This window comes from Cenococcum geophilum (genome assembly GCF_001692895.1).
Source record: "Cenococcum geophilum 1.58 unplaced genomic scaffold K441scaffold_33, whole genome shotgun sequence".
NCBI lineage: Eukaryota > Fungi > Ascomycota > Dothideomycetes > Gloniales > Gloniaceae > Cenococcum > Cenococcum geophilum.
The window spans coordinates 984,371-997,970 of record NW_027137591.1 but is presented as its reverse complement, the minus strand read 5'-3'; the positions used below and the strand labels follow the sequence as shown (position 1 = coordinate 997,970).

Below are 13,600 nucleotides of genomic sequence, written 5' to 3'. Positions count from 1 at the left end.
CATCAGGTTCAATGCACCGACACGACTGGCTAGAAAACCATTAAGATCTGACGCCATCGTGCGGGAGAAGGATCGCGTCCGCTGCGGCTGCGAGGTCAGACCTCAAATTTGGAGACGAGTTGCGTGGCCTGGAGCGCTACGCCAAGCACGCGGTGGCGTTTGAAGCTCTCCGTGCACAAGTCTCGCAGAACTGAATAATTGGCTTCAAACTGAGCACGCTATGATACTTAAGTATATACGCGCTTCCAGTCTGAGAGGTCCACAGCGACTTCTTCTTGCTGTATCTACACCTACGAGACTGTCGTGAAGCACCTCATTGCAGCTCTTGTCTTGCTCCAATTGACGAGCAACGTAATTGAGCCCCGCCTTTTTGTACGGGTACTTGCGAATAAGCCTCGTCAGCAGCCAGCTTCGCGGCGTCAAACATGCTAGTGCACCCGAGAACCCGAATCGCATGGCAATTCGTCCGGGTATCCAGGGTCTATGATGGGAGCCAAGAAAAAGGGGTTCAATTCTCAGACACCTCCTGCACGTCATTCCTCGGGCCGGTTTCAACCCTCATCATTCCGTCACTCAAAGGGGAGCGGCCGTCTGTCAAGCAAGACAAACTCGGGCGCACTGTTGTCGGAGCCGTAAACCGTCCGCTTAGTCCCTCTGACTCAGATAGCAATCGCCTTCATCGGGGACTCTGGGGGCCATTTACTTTCATGCAACCTCAACCACGATTACCTATCCAATGCTTTAAGCCTATTATACGGACCAGCCGCTCTTGCATATCTGACCGGAGGTTTGATATACTTGCTGACAGTCATGTCAGCCAATGCGAATAAGGGGGACACCGCGAGGGCAAAACCGCTTATTAATTTCCTACAGGGGTGGCCCAACACATCCCTCTTACCCACACATCTAGTCAGAAAGGCCTCAAACAATGTCTTGAGCAACAGTATTCTCTCATTTCCGGCCATGCTTTATGGGCCAGATCAAGGAGATCCAAGGTTGAGAGAGAATATTGCGTCTTGGCTCTCCGATTTTTACAAGCCCCCTAAACCAATATTATTGGACAGAATAACGATCACTGGCGGTGCTTCTCAGAATCTAGCATGTATTCTTCAGGTCTTCACGGACCCGCTCTTTACACGGAATATCTGGATGGTTGCGCCCTGTTACATGTTAGCATTTCGCATATTCGACGACAGCGGATTTCATGGAAAGCTCAGGGCCATCCCTGAAGATGATGAAGGTGTAGATATTGATTTTCTCCGCAGGGAGATACGGAAGAGCGAGGAGAAAGCAACACAAGAGGGAAACAACGAACCTGTGAGAATTAAGAGGTCGAGTAGGTGCCGAAGAAAACTAACGAATTGCTAGAAGTTGAAGCCTGCTAGGCCGTGGGGCAAAATCTACCGTCACATTATCTACGCCGTCCCTACGTTCTCCAACCCTTCGTTCAAGACAATGACACTGAGGCGTCGCGAAGATCTTGTAAGAGTAGCACGAGATTTCGACGCTCTCATTGTAACAGACGATGTTTATGACTTCTTACAATGGCCTTCAAGCCCTAATTCTCAAACTTCAGGTCTAGACACAGCTGTCTTGCCTCGTGTTGTCGATGTTGATCGATTCCTTGACGGCGGCTCCGAAAGAGAAGGAGTGGACGGCTTTGGTAACGTCGCAAGTAACGGTAGCTTCTCCAAAATATGTGGTCCAGGTCTGAGAACCGGATGGGTTGAAGGAACTCCAAAGCTGGCCTACGGAGTATCACAAACGTATGGAAATCCCCACCAAGTATCCTCTGCGCGCAAAGTTATGGCCATATGTTCGCCACCGCCGTTGACCATTGCCACTTGAGTTTTCTGGTGGAGGCGGGGAATGCCGATTCTGTATCACACGATGGCTTACCGAACATGCCAGTCGCACGTTGTGTGACATTCCCAGCTGGCCATGGTTTTGCGCAACGAGCGACGTAAGCCTTGAAAACTTGTAAGCACTACGAGCTAACATAATACTTAGAGGATCGAGCAGATCTGGGGGCGCACCATCTCACCTGACAGCAACTTTCGTTGCGGATGCTCTTGCATCTGGAGAACTTCAGCGCCATGTGTTAGATACCCTGCAGCCATCCTACTCATCCCGCTACCGAAGTATGATATCGGCCATCGAGACTAATCTTCTTCCGCTTGGTGTCAAAATTCCTCAGCCTGATAGAGATGTGGTTGGAGGTTATTTTATTTGGCTGACTCTACCGTCCTCGCTAAGAGGTGCTGTAGTAGCGCAACGAGCGAAAGAAGAGGAGAATCTGATCGTAGCACAAGGTGATTTGTTCGAAGTCCCCGGAGACACCGACCATGCTAGTTTCCCTCACGACCTAAGGCTGTGCTTTGCCTGGGAGGATGAGGATAAACTTGCTGAAGGCATTCAGAGACTAGCAAGTGTCATTCGCAATATGCAAAATGATAGTGGTGGGGTTGATGCGGCAATGCAATCTACTACTGGAGAATCAAGGGGGAAAGATGCTGTTAGGAATTTTTGGTGACCGGTTCATTTCCTGGTCGTGGCCCTTGGAGGCCAAACGTGTTCCTAGTCACCACTATTTTCAGCGATGATCTGCTTCGTAAGCTTTACAATAGAGAGATTTGGCGCAAGATGGAGGCCAAAAGCAGTTTCTTTGCACAGGAAATGCACTGCAAAGGGGTTCATGCATGGCCCATTTTAGGACCATCCTTAACATTAATTAATATTATGCCACTTTATGAGAGACCCCCAATCACATGGAAAGTCTCGTGGAACTATTTTCACTTCCTTCAAGCACCCCTTTCTCAATGATCCTCGCGGGGTAGCGGGGCTTACTGGCCATTGTTCTAGACAGCTGTTCTTCGTTCGTGGTGTTCACTGCACAACGCAATGCTCAGCTGCGCACCACGACAAATGTGAATTTTTCAAGCCTCTCATCGCATTGTGCGCTCGTGAAGCAGCCGCATGGGTTGCACTTAATGTTTGCTCCCGTTCTTTTCCCGATCAAAAATGGATTAGAGCGGGATCTGGCCTGGCGGGCCGCCGCTGGGCTTGTCTTTAGGCTGACTGACAATTGCCCAATGACAAAGCGCCGTAGGCTGTGGTTCCTCTAGAGCCGTGATGAGGGACCCACGGAGTATTTTAGAATACCGGCCACTCAGCGGCCATCGCATCCAGGGCAAGACGGTGCCTGACACGGCGCTGGTTTCGGGTGTCGTTTAGCGAATGGTCCACGGGCGGTGTGGCGCTTCGCTGGCATCAAACGAGTTGATTTGGCGACGGCACCTCATCTGAAGGCAATCGCTCTTTGAGACCCTGACTGGACAGCGACCCTCTGATGTTTCATCCGCGGCATTGCATACTTGGAGGACACGCATAAGCCTCTTGCTGGAATTTCGGCTTGCCATCGTGGCACGCGCAGGCAATGTTTGCTAGCCACAGGGTGACATTCCTGAGCCTTACCCTAGAACATGAGGGAGGGAAGACACGACGCGGCGCAAGGTGCGGGCGACGAGGCTAGCCATGAGGCTAGGTGGAATGGCACCGTCCAGAATGGTTCGTCCTACGCAAATGAGAATGGAGAGCAGACGTTTGGCTGGGATGGCCTGAGAAGAAAGGATATAAATTGTTCATCTGACACCTGCAGTAAGATGGTAGAGTCACCCCAAGATGCCGATCTAAAACTTGAAACAGGAAGGTTTCTAAACAATTCGCTGGCCGACATTGTAAGTGCAGCGTGCTTTTATTCACCTATATGTAGAACGTCCCTCCATGCTGTTCTACTCTTCACGAAGCATTGTTGCTGCTTCCAAGTTCCCATTGTTGGCACACTGTTTCTTTCTTACGTTGTCACTCATTCATTTCCCTATACATTCCACTCCTTATAAAAGCCTCACTTCTTCGGGGATTGGGAGCAGAAACCACCCTTGAATATCTTTGACATTCTCGAAAGTCCCGTTCACAGCAAAATCGTCAGTTGCTGGTCACTGACATTTATCTCTGCGAGCACAGTCTCTATACTCTTTACCTTACAAACGTTCGACTTTCCACTTCGCTACTATCATCATGGTTGGCTTCGGCGCAGCTGCGCTGTTTGTTGCGCTTCGCGTCCTTCTCACGGTGACTATGTCTTCAGCTGCTCCGATCGCGTCTCCGCAAACAACTGAAGCTGCGGCTTCATCCAGTTACTGGCTTTCCTCTATCACTCGTCAAGGGACTGTTGCTTTTGGCGATTCCAACTTTCAGATCTACCGCAACGTTAAGGATTTTGGTGCGAAGGGTGATGGCTCCACTGATGATACAGCTGCTATAAACAGTGCCATCAGCTCTGGTAACCGCTGTGGGCAGGGCTGCGACTCTAGCACAGTTACTCCCGCCTTGGTTTACTTCCCTCCCGGCACATATGTCGTCAGCAAGCCCATCATCCAGTACTACTACACTCAGTTCATCGGAGATGCAGTCAGCATTCCAACCTTGAAAGCTGCAGCAGGCTTCACTGGCATGGCTGTCATCGATGCGGATCCGTATTTGGATGGCGGTGCCAACTGGTACACAAACCAGAACAACTTCTTCCGCCAAATTCGCAATTTCGTTATTGACCTCACTGCTATGCCCGCAACTGCGGGTGCTGGTATTCATTGGCAGGTCGGCCAAGCCACGAGCTTGCAGAACATCCGCTTTGAAATGGTCAAAGGCGGCACTGGGAATGCGCAGCAGGGTATATTCATGGATAACGGTTCCGGTGGCCTCATGACTGACCTCACCTTCAATGGCGGTAACTACGGTGCATTTTTCGGCAACCAGCAGTTCACCACCAGGAACCTCACATTCAACGACTGCAACACCGCCATCTTCATGAACTGGAACTGGGCCTGGACTCTTAAATCTGTCTCGATCAACAACTGCAAGGTTGGCCTTGNCATGGCGAACAGTCCCTCTAACCAGACTGTTGGCTCTGTGCTCCTTTTGGACAGCAAGATCAGCAACACGCCAGTTGGTGTTAATACCTCGTTCAATAGCAACAGCACTCCTACTAGCGGAGGGACTCTCATTCTAGACAACGTCGACTTCAGCGGCTGCTCTACTGCGGTTCAAGACTACACTGGCAAGCAAATTCTTGCTGGCAGCAGCCTCATCAAGTCTTGGGCTCAAGGCAGAGGTTACACTAACTCTACTGCAACTCGTCTTCAGGGCGATATTGCAAGCGCGCCGTCCAAACCCGCCAGCTTACTTGCTAATGGCAATGTCTTCGAGCGCGCTCGCCCCCAGTATGAGTCGCTTCCTGTTAGTTCCTTCGTCAGTATCAAGTCGAAGGGCGCAAAGGGTGATGGCTCTACTGATGATACTGCTGCCATTCAATCTGCAATCGACGGTCTCACCTCTAGTCAAGTCCTCTACATCGACCATGGTGCCTACGTTGTCACGAAAACCATCACGGTTCCAGCGGCCAAGAATGTCAAAATTACTGGTGAGATGTGGCCTTTGATAATGGCGTCTGGGACATTCTTCTCCGACCAAAGCAATCCGAAGCCAGTCTTCCAAGTCGGCGAAACTAGCGGTGCTGTTGGTACCTTCGAGATGAGCGACGTGGTCTTTGAGACACTTGGTCCAGCTCCTGGTGCTATTCTTATGGAATGGAACATTGCCGCATCTGAGCAGGGCGCTGGCGGTCTTTGGGACGTCCACTTCCGTATTGGCGGCTCTGCAGGCACGAAGCTTCAATCAGACACCTGCGCTAAGAGTCCTAACGCCACTCACTCGGCCAACGATGCGTGCCTGGGGTCATTCATGATGCTTCATATCACCAAGAATTCCAGTGCCTACCTCGAGAACGTTTGGCTGTGGACCGCTGATCACGAGCTTGATCTTGCCGACCACAGCCAGATCGACATCTACAACGGTCGTGGTATGCTCGTCGAGAGTCAAGGCCCGGTTTGGCTTTACGGTACTGGCGCTGAGCACAATGTCCTCTATAACTACCAGTTCGCAAGCGCCAAGGACATCTACTATGCGCTTATTCAGACCGAAACGCCCTACTTCCAACCAAATCCGGATGCAACAACACCATTCACCACACAAGCCACCTATTCCGACCCTGACTTTTCTACCTGTACCACCACGGCCTGCAAGTCAGCCTGGGGTCTTCGCATCGTGGACAGCAGCGACATCTGGGGCTTCGGAAGCGGAACCTATTCCTTCTTCAGCAACTACAACCAAGATTGTCTGAGAACAGAGAGCTGCCAGGAGAACATGGTCAGCGTTGAGAACTCAAGCAACGTCAATCTGTTTGCTGTAAGCACCAAGGCTAGCACAAACATGATTGTGCAAGACGGCAAGAGCATGGCTCTTGACTCTGATAACCGCAGCAATTTCTGCGCTACGATTGCTATGTTCACTGTTGCTTGAGCTGGCTAGATGAGCATAACTGAGCGGCGTCTCAGAAGGACTTTGGGCGTGCTTCACTTCTTTCCCTCTTCTCTTTTCTAAGAGGCTGGGGGCCCTAATTCTTGTCATTACTCTGTTCATGTTTCGCTTCTTCGAGCTGGCTCCTCTCTCTGGCTTTTGTCCATCTAAATAGTATGGATTCATAGATATCCAGAGGACACGCATCCGCGACACCATTAACGAGCATGGACTTGTTATTTCCTTTTTCCTTGTTTCCTTCTTGTTGTAGACTAGAATAGCAAAACCAGCATCGGGGACTCTTAGGTAACTTTCTACTGCATCGGACATAGGCATGGCGTAGTATACCCCCATTTGCAAACGATATGGGTGTTTTTGGTAATTTTGGTTGGAAAGCATCTACATATAGACAAATTCACGATAGACTCGTTCAATGTTTTTTAAACCCCTGCTCTGTGCGATGATTAATTGAGTGAACATGACAACACCACCTTTGATATGTGACGAATCAACCCTTTCGTCTTATGATATCTAGATTTTTTTAAGGGCAGTGCCATTTGGAAAATCAAACCTTTAAAATGTAACTCTTATGACTGCAACGCCTTAATCAAGTCTTGATTTTAACTATAGTGTATATAGTAGAGTTCGAGTTAAAGCTGGAATGCGCCGAAGGACCCCTTGGCAAAGTCTGCCTGTAAGGGCAAAGCCCTCCGACCGCTTAAAGCCTGTTGAATATTGCTGCCGATAGGTGGTGAGGCATCTGCAGTAGTATTTTGACTTTCACCACTATGTCCACCACTAGAATTGACCTCAACCTGTTCCTGAGTCGACTGATTGGACTGCATAGTGCTCTGTGAGGCTGCGCGTGAACTTAATTGGGTGGTGCTGCTTCTTTTTGGCGTCTGCGCCTACAAGCCATAGCTTGCGCACAGTCGCCGGAGTCTGTTTGTCCTTTTTGGATCACTTTGTAATTATCGTAAAGCCTTGCAACTTCGTTCGGGCATTAGGGTCTTTGATTCCTGCCTCTAATTTGCTATAGGCGCGGCACTGAGAGCCATGACGGTAGTAGTAAGGCTATTGGTCCAACAAACGGAGTCCGAGCTCAGAGAGAGGGCGGGGCATGGTGGGGCGAGTGTCCCGACACGCCGATGTTTACTTCAGCTCGTGGGGCTATCTGCTGTACTTCTTGTGTAAGATTGGACATTTGAAGACACCGAGCACTCAGGAGGATTCCGTATAGTTCACTCTCCGTGCGAGGGGTAGTATACAGTCTCACAGTTTAAAAGTCGACTCAATTGTCTTTAACCAACTCACCACCCTTCTTCTCTCTTCCTTCTCTGTGCGGCTGAGCTTACCTTTTCTCTAACTACAAAAAAAATTACCTAACAGCTCTCTTAAATTTACCAAATCTATCCAAATGGACGAAGAAACCGCGATGAAGACGTTGGAGATGCCCAAAGTCCCAGTTAACTTCGTCCCTGCCAAAGGTGGCGAGATATTGAAGCTTGGCCATATAACCATGCGCATTATGGAAGACGGCTCCCGAACCGGTAAATCAGAATCTCATGCACAGCCTAGCATATACTAAGAACACTTTTCTACGAACCCCTCTTTTCTAGCTATTAGTCATCACTGCAATCCCTCCACCCCTTCTATCCTTCCCACCATCACTAACCCATCTCGCCATAGACAACCGCCTCGGCTCTGCCGAATTCATCCTACCACCTCACACACAGGGCCCGCCTGCGCACTGGCATGAGATGCACGACGAGACCTTCCTCGTCACCGCAGGCACGATCCGGTTCCACCTACCGGACAACAAGCACGTGGATGCAAACGCGGGCGATTACGTGACCGTGCCCATCCGCGCGCCGCACACCTTCTCGAACCCGTCTGACGGCGAGTCGCGCTTCTTCAACACTTACACGCCGGCCTTCTACATCAACTACTTCAAGATCATGGCCGAGATGAGTAAGGGGGACGGGCAGATGAGTCCGGCGAAGAACTTGGCTGCCATGGCTGCATTTGCGACGCTGCCGGCGATGCCAATGTGGGAGAAGAAGTAGAGGTGTGGGGCTCAGTTCAATGATGTCTCCACGAGGTCAAGACTGGGTATAACGACATTTGTGGAGCTCAGCAACATTAACGTAGAAAAACCGGCGGATTGAACAGCAAATATGACTCATTTATATGCCCTAAATACCGAGAAAACCTCCTGTAACAACTGTCTATCCATCCAACGATTCCACCCCGGATATATTCTCTTACCATGCCCTGTTATGTTTATCCGATTGCACCTATCCAATGTGCTCCAAAGCTCCGCGTATTCCTCATGGCGCTTTAGACCCCTAAGCATCGTTTCGTTCATCACAGCATCCCATTCCGAGTCAAATAAAACACTATAAGTCCAGCTATACAGATTGCCCCCAGGACAATGATCCGCGCAACCCACCGCTCCACCCTGAATGATGTGTGATCTATCAATTCGCCATACTCGTCCTCGCCCCTGTCCCTAGTAGGGTGGCCGGGAGGATAGTATGAGTGAGAGTTAGAAGGTACACGCGAAATAAGAGCATCGTTGTAGGCTGCGGCGAGAACCGCGTTGTAGGAGGGTGGGGCGTCGGAGGGTAGCGAAGCAGCCGTGGGGCCGCCGTTAGGGCATACAGCGGAGGAAGCTGGGTATGGAGGATAATGTATTGTTGCAGGGCTGGCGTGGTAGCGTTGAGATCGGGGGCGGGTGGGAGATGGTTCGTCGCAGTACTCCTGCGGTTCGGACGGCAGAGATCGTTCGTCCTGGTACTGAGGTAAAGAGTGTAGATTTGACATGCCGTGGTCTAAAGCTGACTCGGACGGATCATCGCGGTAGGACTCCTGCTCGTGCTGCTGGTCATGCTAGTGAAGCGTTGTCAGTTGGTGCTTGTTTTAGACCGCACAAATGTCTCGGAGTCTCTCTACGGCAATTGTGATCGGAAGAGAAAAGCGGACAATTAGGAGACATGATCACTGAGGTGTGAGGGAGAGATGTTTGTGGAATGGTGGACATGTTTAAGCTGAGACAGGAGAAGATAGGTGGGACACGAAGAAATTCAAGTATACCGTTAAGCTGCGTGACGCGTTCATGGCGTATTGTGACGCCTTCTGCTTTACGTTTCGCTCGTTGAGTCTATCCACAATAAGTTCCTGGAGTTAGTTCAGGTTCAGCAAGAGGTATTTCAGGAAGCAGGTGGTGAGTCTTAGACACGCTGCCTAGAAGCTACAATGCGTTGTTATCAGAGCTTAGGATTCAAGGAGGTTGGGTCCGATAAGAGCTGTGGAAGGATCAAACGCTGGGCGGCTGCGCCTCAAGCGGTGGCTGGGCAGGAGCGTTTGGCGGAGCGGGCTTCATCTGCAAGGGGCACGTTCCCTGTCTTCCCAGCATACCTTATTGGTGGGAGATATCCCTTCCAAAGGAAGTGCGGAAATTTCCTCTTAGGTCATCATGCAAACGTGGTTAGCTCGCGGGCCAATTGAAAATCCGCATCCCGTCGAGCTTGCTGGGGTAAAAATTCTCCAACATTCCCAAGCTCTTTAACTTCTTTCAACCTGGCTCTTCGGCCTTTACTTGGAAGCCATGTTGGAACTTCACTCCATGAGACTTGTAATGGTATCGCTCAAATGAGGAGTGCTTCCTTCTTCATCACCAGTGTCCTTTTGAGTATTATATCATGAAGCCTGGAATAGTTTCGGCCGTTCCCAGCTTCGCCTTACCCTTTGATTGATTTACTACGTTAGAGAGGGAATCGGGCTAAGTAGAATGTCCACCTTTGAAGCTGGGTAACTCCTGTTGTCCCTACCGAGTGTCAGTACTCGTATTAATGGCTTAGAAACTGGTATGTCAATTTCTTCATTATGCCCGCCTTCTTATGATGAAATCATGCAAAATTCACAGACCTGTTCTGAACAATCATGTGGATACAATGCTTGGAGACCTTCTGAATACCTTCTATACTTGTCACTCTCAACTTCTTTGCGGTAGAGGATAGTTGCTGACTGGATTCACGACTTAGCCTCATACTCAGATCCTTAACCATCAGTTCGATAACACTCTCATACCCTAACTCACTAAGCTGGCTAGTGCGCACCAACAACAAACTCCATTACCAGAGATTCATAGCCTTGTGATAGAAGACCGAGGACGCCAAATCGCGCCTCATGTATGGACGTGAAATCATAACGCTTTGTCTACAATATGAATGAGTGTTTTGTTTGGACCTTATGCCTATAATCACCATTGATAATAAATTGTATATTCACAAAGATATTACTTTTCTTTGTCTAAAATGCATACAACGTTATTATTGGATTTCGAGTATAAGGAAAGTATGTACTGTTTAGAGACAAAGACTGTTTATTTAAACCAATATATACCATGATAGCAGCTGGATCATGATTTTTATTGATTGTATCTCACTCCACTAACTCAAGTCTCCCAAGTCGGTGGCTTCGACTCCTAAAATCTCCATACTAACACATTTCTCCTAAGTCGGTGCTGGATACCAACAACTTAACGAATCCGGCAATTGAACAAAACACTACAATCGGAAGTTACTCTTACTTCGAACAAACGATGTCGCCATCTATGGTTATTACTGAGGGGATCTCCCGAAATAACAGCATCGCTACCAACCCCGAGTGGAGCTTCCTATACAATGACCCAGCAATAGATGGATTTGAAGGTCTATGGGACAACCTCAACAACCCGGAACTCGGGGTATTTGACATCATAGATTCCACTAACCATTTCAACGATCTCAATTTGGGTCTTCAAGATTACGATAAGTATTTCGGGACGGAGGCTGACGGATCTGCCAGCAATGCCAATCAACTCAATGTAGTCGCCAGCCGCCGAGCATCTGTTCAGATGATCGCCAGGCCATTTGCTGCGGTTCCTCTTGACGCACAAAACGTGGTATCGGGTTTTAGCTACACTACACATGCTGCCGTTGACCCACGATTACAAGACCATTCCTACCAATACAACCACACGGAACCTGAAACTGTTGTTGTAGAGCATGTCCAAAAGCCTTATCCGAGTCGTCTGGCAGCATATCTGGATGATTCTGACCTGCAGCCAAGTGTACGAGTTGACGCTGCTCTAAAAGACGGTCGTCGCCGCACATCGACAGCTTCAACAGATCTGAGCGAAGCTTCATCCCTTAAAAAAACCCGCCGGACACGTACTAAATATGTCAACACTACGTTTGTCCCGGAGAAGCCCAAGACTGATAGAAGAGCCTGGTGGGTCCGGATAAATGGAATTACGGAAGGCAAGACTTCTCGAACTGGCAAAATAAATCAATATGATGCCGACGAAGTTTATAGTCTGCTGTGTCCTCATCCTTTGGGTGAGTGGATGGGTCGTAAAACTTGTTTTGGGTATAACAAGTATGGTGAGCTTTCAGAGAGGACATACACAACCAGGCAAATTCGGGAGTTCCTTTACGAACACCCTGAAACTAAGGACTGCAAGCTCAAGCTTTGGATTCAAAAGTCTCCAGCAGATTCTGCCCGTCGGTACAGGACGCCTGACCTCTCCAAATGCCGCTTTAAGGACTGCCCAGTTCAAAGAGATATGAAAGGCAGCATTCTCCATGGCCAATACCGTGTCGCTTTCGATGAGAAATGGTACAAGTATCGGCTTAATGCTGATCCTTTTCTGACGGCCGGACATGTCCATCTCTACTGCATAGAACGTTTTTTGGACTTCCCTGACATCTGCAAAAAGCTGGATGTCGAGGTTGACGTTCGTCACATGGTTAACGAACCTAAGCAACGTTTTGCGGCAACACTAGCCGGATCAATCGAAGCCAATATTGCTTCAAGTTTTCTCGAAGCATGCAGAGAGGGTCGGCTGAATGAAAAGTATCCCGATTACCCATTCCATGGAGACTACTCACACGGCGACCCGAAGCCGCACGAGCACACTCTTACCTACGCAATGAACAAGGCGAAACTTGGGTCACGACCTCCTGCACAAATCAGGCAATTTGAGGCCCGTGGAGTTCTAGATTCGAACGTTGTTGTCCATCTTGGTGACTTAGAGAAGTTTGTTGCGGCAAGGCAAAAGAATAAGCAGTCTAAAAAGAGCAGGCTTAAGTGCAATAGGGGAGCGGACAGTGATTCTGAGGCGGAAGAGGAAAAGGAGATTGCCGTACACCCTCGCAAGCAGAGGAAATCCAAGGCTACGCGGGAAGCTTCTCGGGGCGATGCCAGACAATCCACGCCAGCAGCTGCTCCGACACCTCGACGCCGAAGCTTGAGAGCTCGACCCCTAGTCAACTATGCGGAGCCGGGTCCAAATCCAACAAGCCCTCATGATACTCTCTTCGTCCCAGACTATCCTCAATTTGCTCCCCCGGTCCCACAATCCCAATGGGACCTATTTGGAGACTTTGATGAGATTCAAACCGCAATGCTTCAACAGACGGAACAGACCCAGTCTCAGCCCGCCCCGTCGAAACACCGTCCCCCTCCAATTGAGACGGGTTATAATACGCAATTACAGGCGGAAGGCGAAATCGAGCAGGACCTAAATTTCACAACTTATAGCGAATACTTCAACGATGGCTACGACTACGGATATGAAGAGGCGTACCTCCCTAGGCGTGTATCGCGATTCAGGTCCGGACGCAGGCGCTCATCAGCATCTCGGAAAGTTATCACAGGTGAGAGAAAAGAGTCGGTAAGTTCCAGAAAGAGCTCCGCTCGTTCTCGACGCTACAGCGCTTGGATCAGCAATCACGAAGAATTGATGGGATCGCTTTTCTTCACGACAAATGGGTTTGAGTAACCCTGGGGCAAAGGTAGGTTGGAGTAGCGCACAGGTAGGTGGCGGAGGTGAGCAATTTCTTTGTCCACTTTTCGTTGTCCTTCTCCTCTTTGTCGTATACCCTCTGTCTGATATTTCGTCTTCCATGCACAAGCTTTGAGTTTTTTTTCCGATACATGTTGACCTGGCATAATAGACTGGGTTAGTGTATTAATATATAGCGTTCAAGCTGGGGCTAGAGGTGTGACCATTGTGAATCAAGCCCTGCTGAGTAGTATGGTTCCTTTGTATAATCTGTGCTTTTAGTACCTTTCATGCAAGTGAGGTGAGACTTCAAAGGAAAGCGTCTTTTTCATGACTTTGTGTCTGTCACAGTAA

General features: G+C 49.4%; 5 protein-coding genes across 5 annotated transcripts; 4 read left to right on the top strand and 1 right to left on the bottom strand.

The window, feature by feature from the left end:
• The first annotated feature begins 542 nt into the window (after window positions 1-542).
• K441DRAFT_663448 (PLP-dependent transferase) lies at window positions 543-2,754 on the top strand. Its single transcript, XM_067649199.1, has 3 exons — window positions 543-1,317; window positions 1,369-1,766; window positions 2,011-2,754. Exons 1-3 carry the CDS (start codon window positions 811-813, stop codon window positions 2,531-2,533), a joined length of 1,428 nt encoding a protein of 475 aa, XP_067501707.1. The 5' UTR covers window positions 543-810; the 3' UTR covers window positions 2,534-2,754.
• A 1,897-nt stretch (window positions 2,755-4,651) lies between these two features.
• On the top strand, window positions 4,652-6,865 carry K441DRAFT_663447 (glycoside hydrolase family 55 protein). Its single transcript, XM_067649198.1, has one exon. It carries the CDS (start codon window positions 4,696-4,698, stop codon window positions 6,415-6,417), a length of 1,722 nt encoding a protein of 573 aa, XP_067501706.1. The 5' UTR covers window positions 4,652-4,695; the 3' UTR covers window positions 6,418-6,865.
• Window positions 6,866-7,849: 984 nt separating this feature from the next.
• K441DRAFT_571172 (RmlC-like cupin) lies at window positions 7,850-8,480 on the top strand (the record flags this gene model as incomplete). Its single annotated transcript, XM_067643966.1, has 2 exons — window positions 7,850-7,964; window positions 8,104-8,480. The coding sequence occupies 2 exons, from the start codon at window positions 7,850-7,852 to the stop codon at window positions 8,478-8,480; spliced, it is 492 nt and encodes a 163-aa protein (XP_067501705.1).
• A 129-nt stretch (window positions 8,481-8,609) lies between these two features.
• On the bottom strand, window positions 8,610-10,026 carry K441DRAFT_697992 (uncharacterized protein; the record flags this gene model as incomplete). Its single annotated transcript, XM_067653026.1, has 5 exons — window positions 8,610-8,629; window positions 8,683-8,813; window positions 8,867-9,306; window positions 9,511-9,577; window positions 10,016-10,026. 5 exons carry the CDS (start codon window positions 10,024-10,026, stop codon window positions 8,610-8,612), a joined length of 669 nt encoding a protein of 222 aa, XP_067501704.1.
• A 994-nt stretch (window positions 10,027-11,020) lies between these two features.
• K441DRAFT_697991 (uncharacterized protein) lies at window positions 11,021-13,461 on the top strand (the record flags this gene model as incomplete). The annotated part of the gene is made up of 2 exons (XM_067653025.1): window positions 11,021-13,135; window positions 13,444-13,461. 2 exons carry the CDS (start codon window positions 11,021-11,023, stop codon window positions 13,459-13,461), a joined length of 2,133 nt encoding a protein of 710 aa, XP_067501703.1.
• Window positions 13,462-13,600: the final 139 nt, after the last annotated feature.

What these genes read in the sequence shown, in the direction of transcription:
- K441DRAFT_663448 (XM_067649199.1), top strand. Translation starts at nt 811, where the DNA reads ATGTCAGCCAATGCGAATAAGGGGGACACCGCGAGGGCAAAACCGCTT. An exon ending in AAGAGGGAAACAACGAACCT is followed by an intron (nt 1,318 to 1,368) that starts GTGAGAATTAAG and finishes ACGAATTGCTAG; the next exon opens with AAGTTGAAGCCTGCTAGGCC. An exon ending in GCCTACGGAGTATCACAAAC is followed by an intron (nt 1,767 to 2,010) that starts GTATGGAAATCC and finishes CATAATACTTAG; the next exon opens with AGGATCGAGCAGATCTGGGG.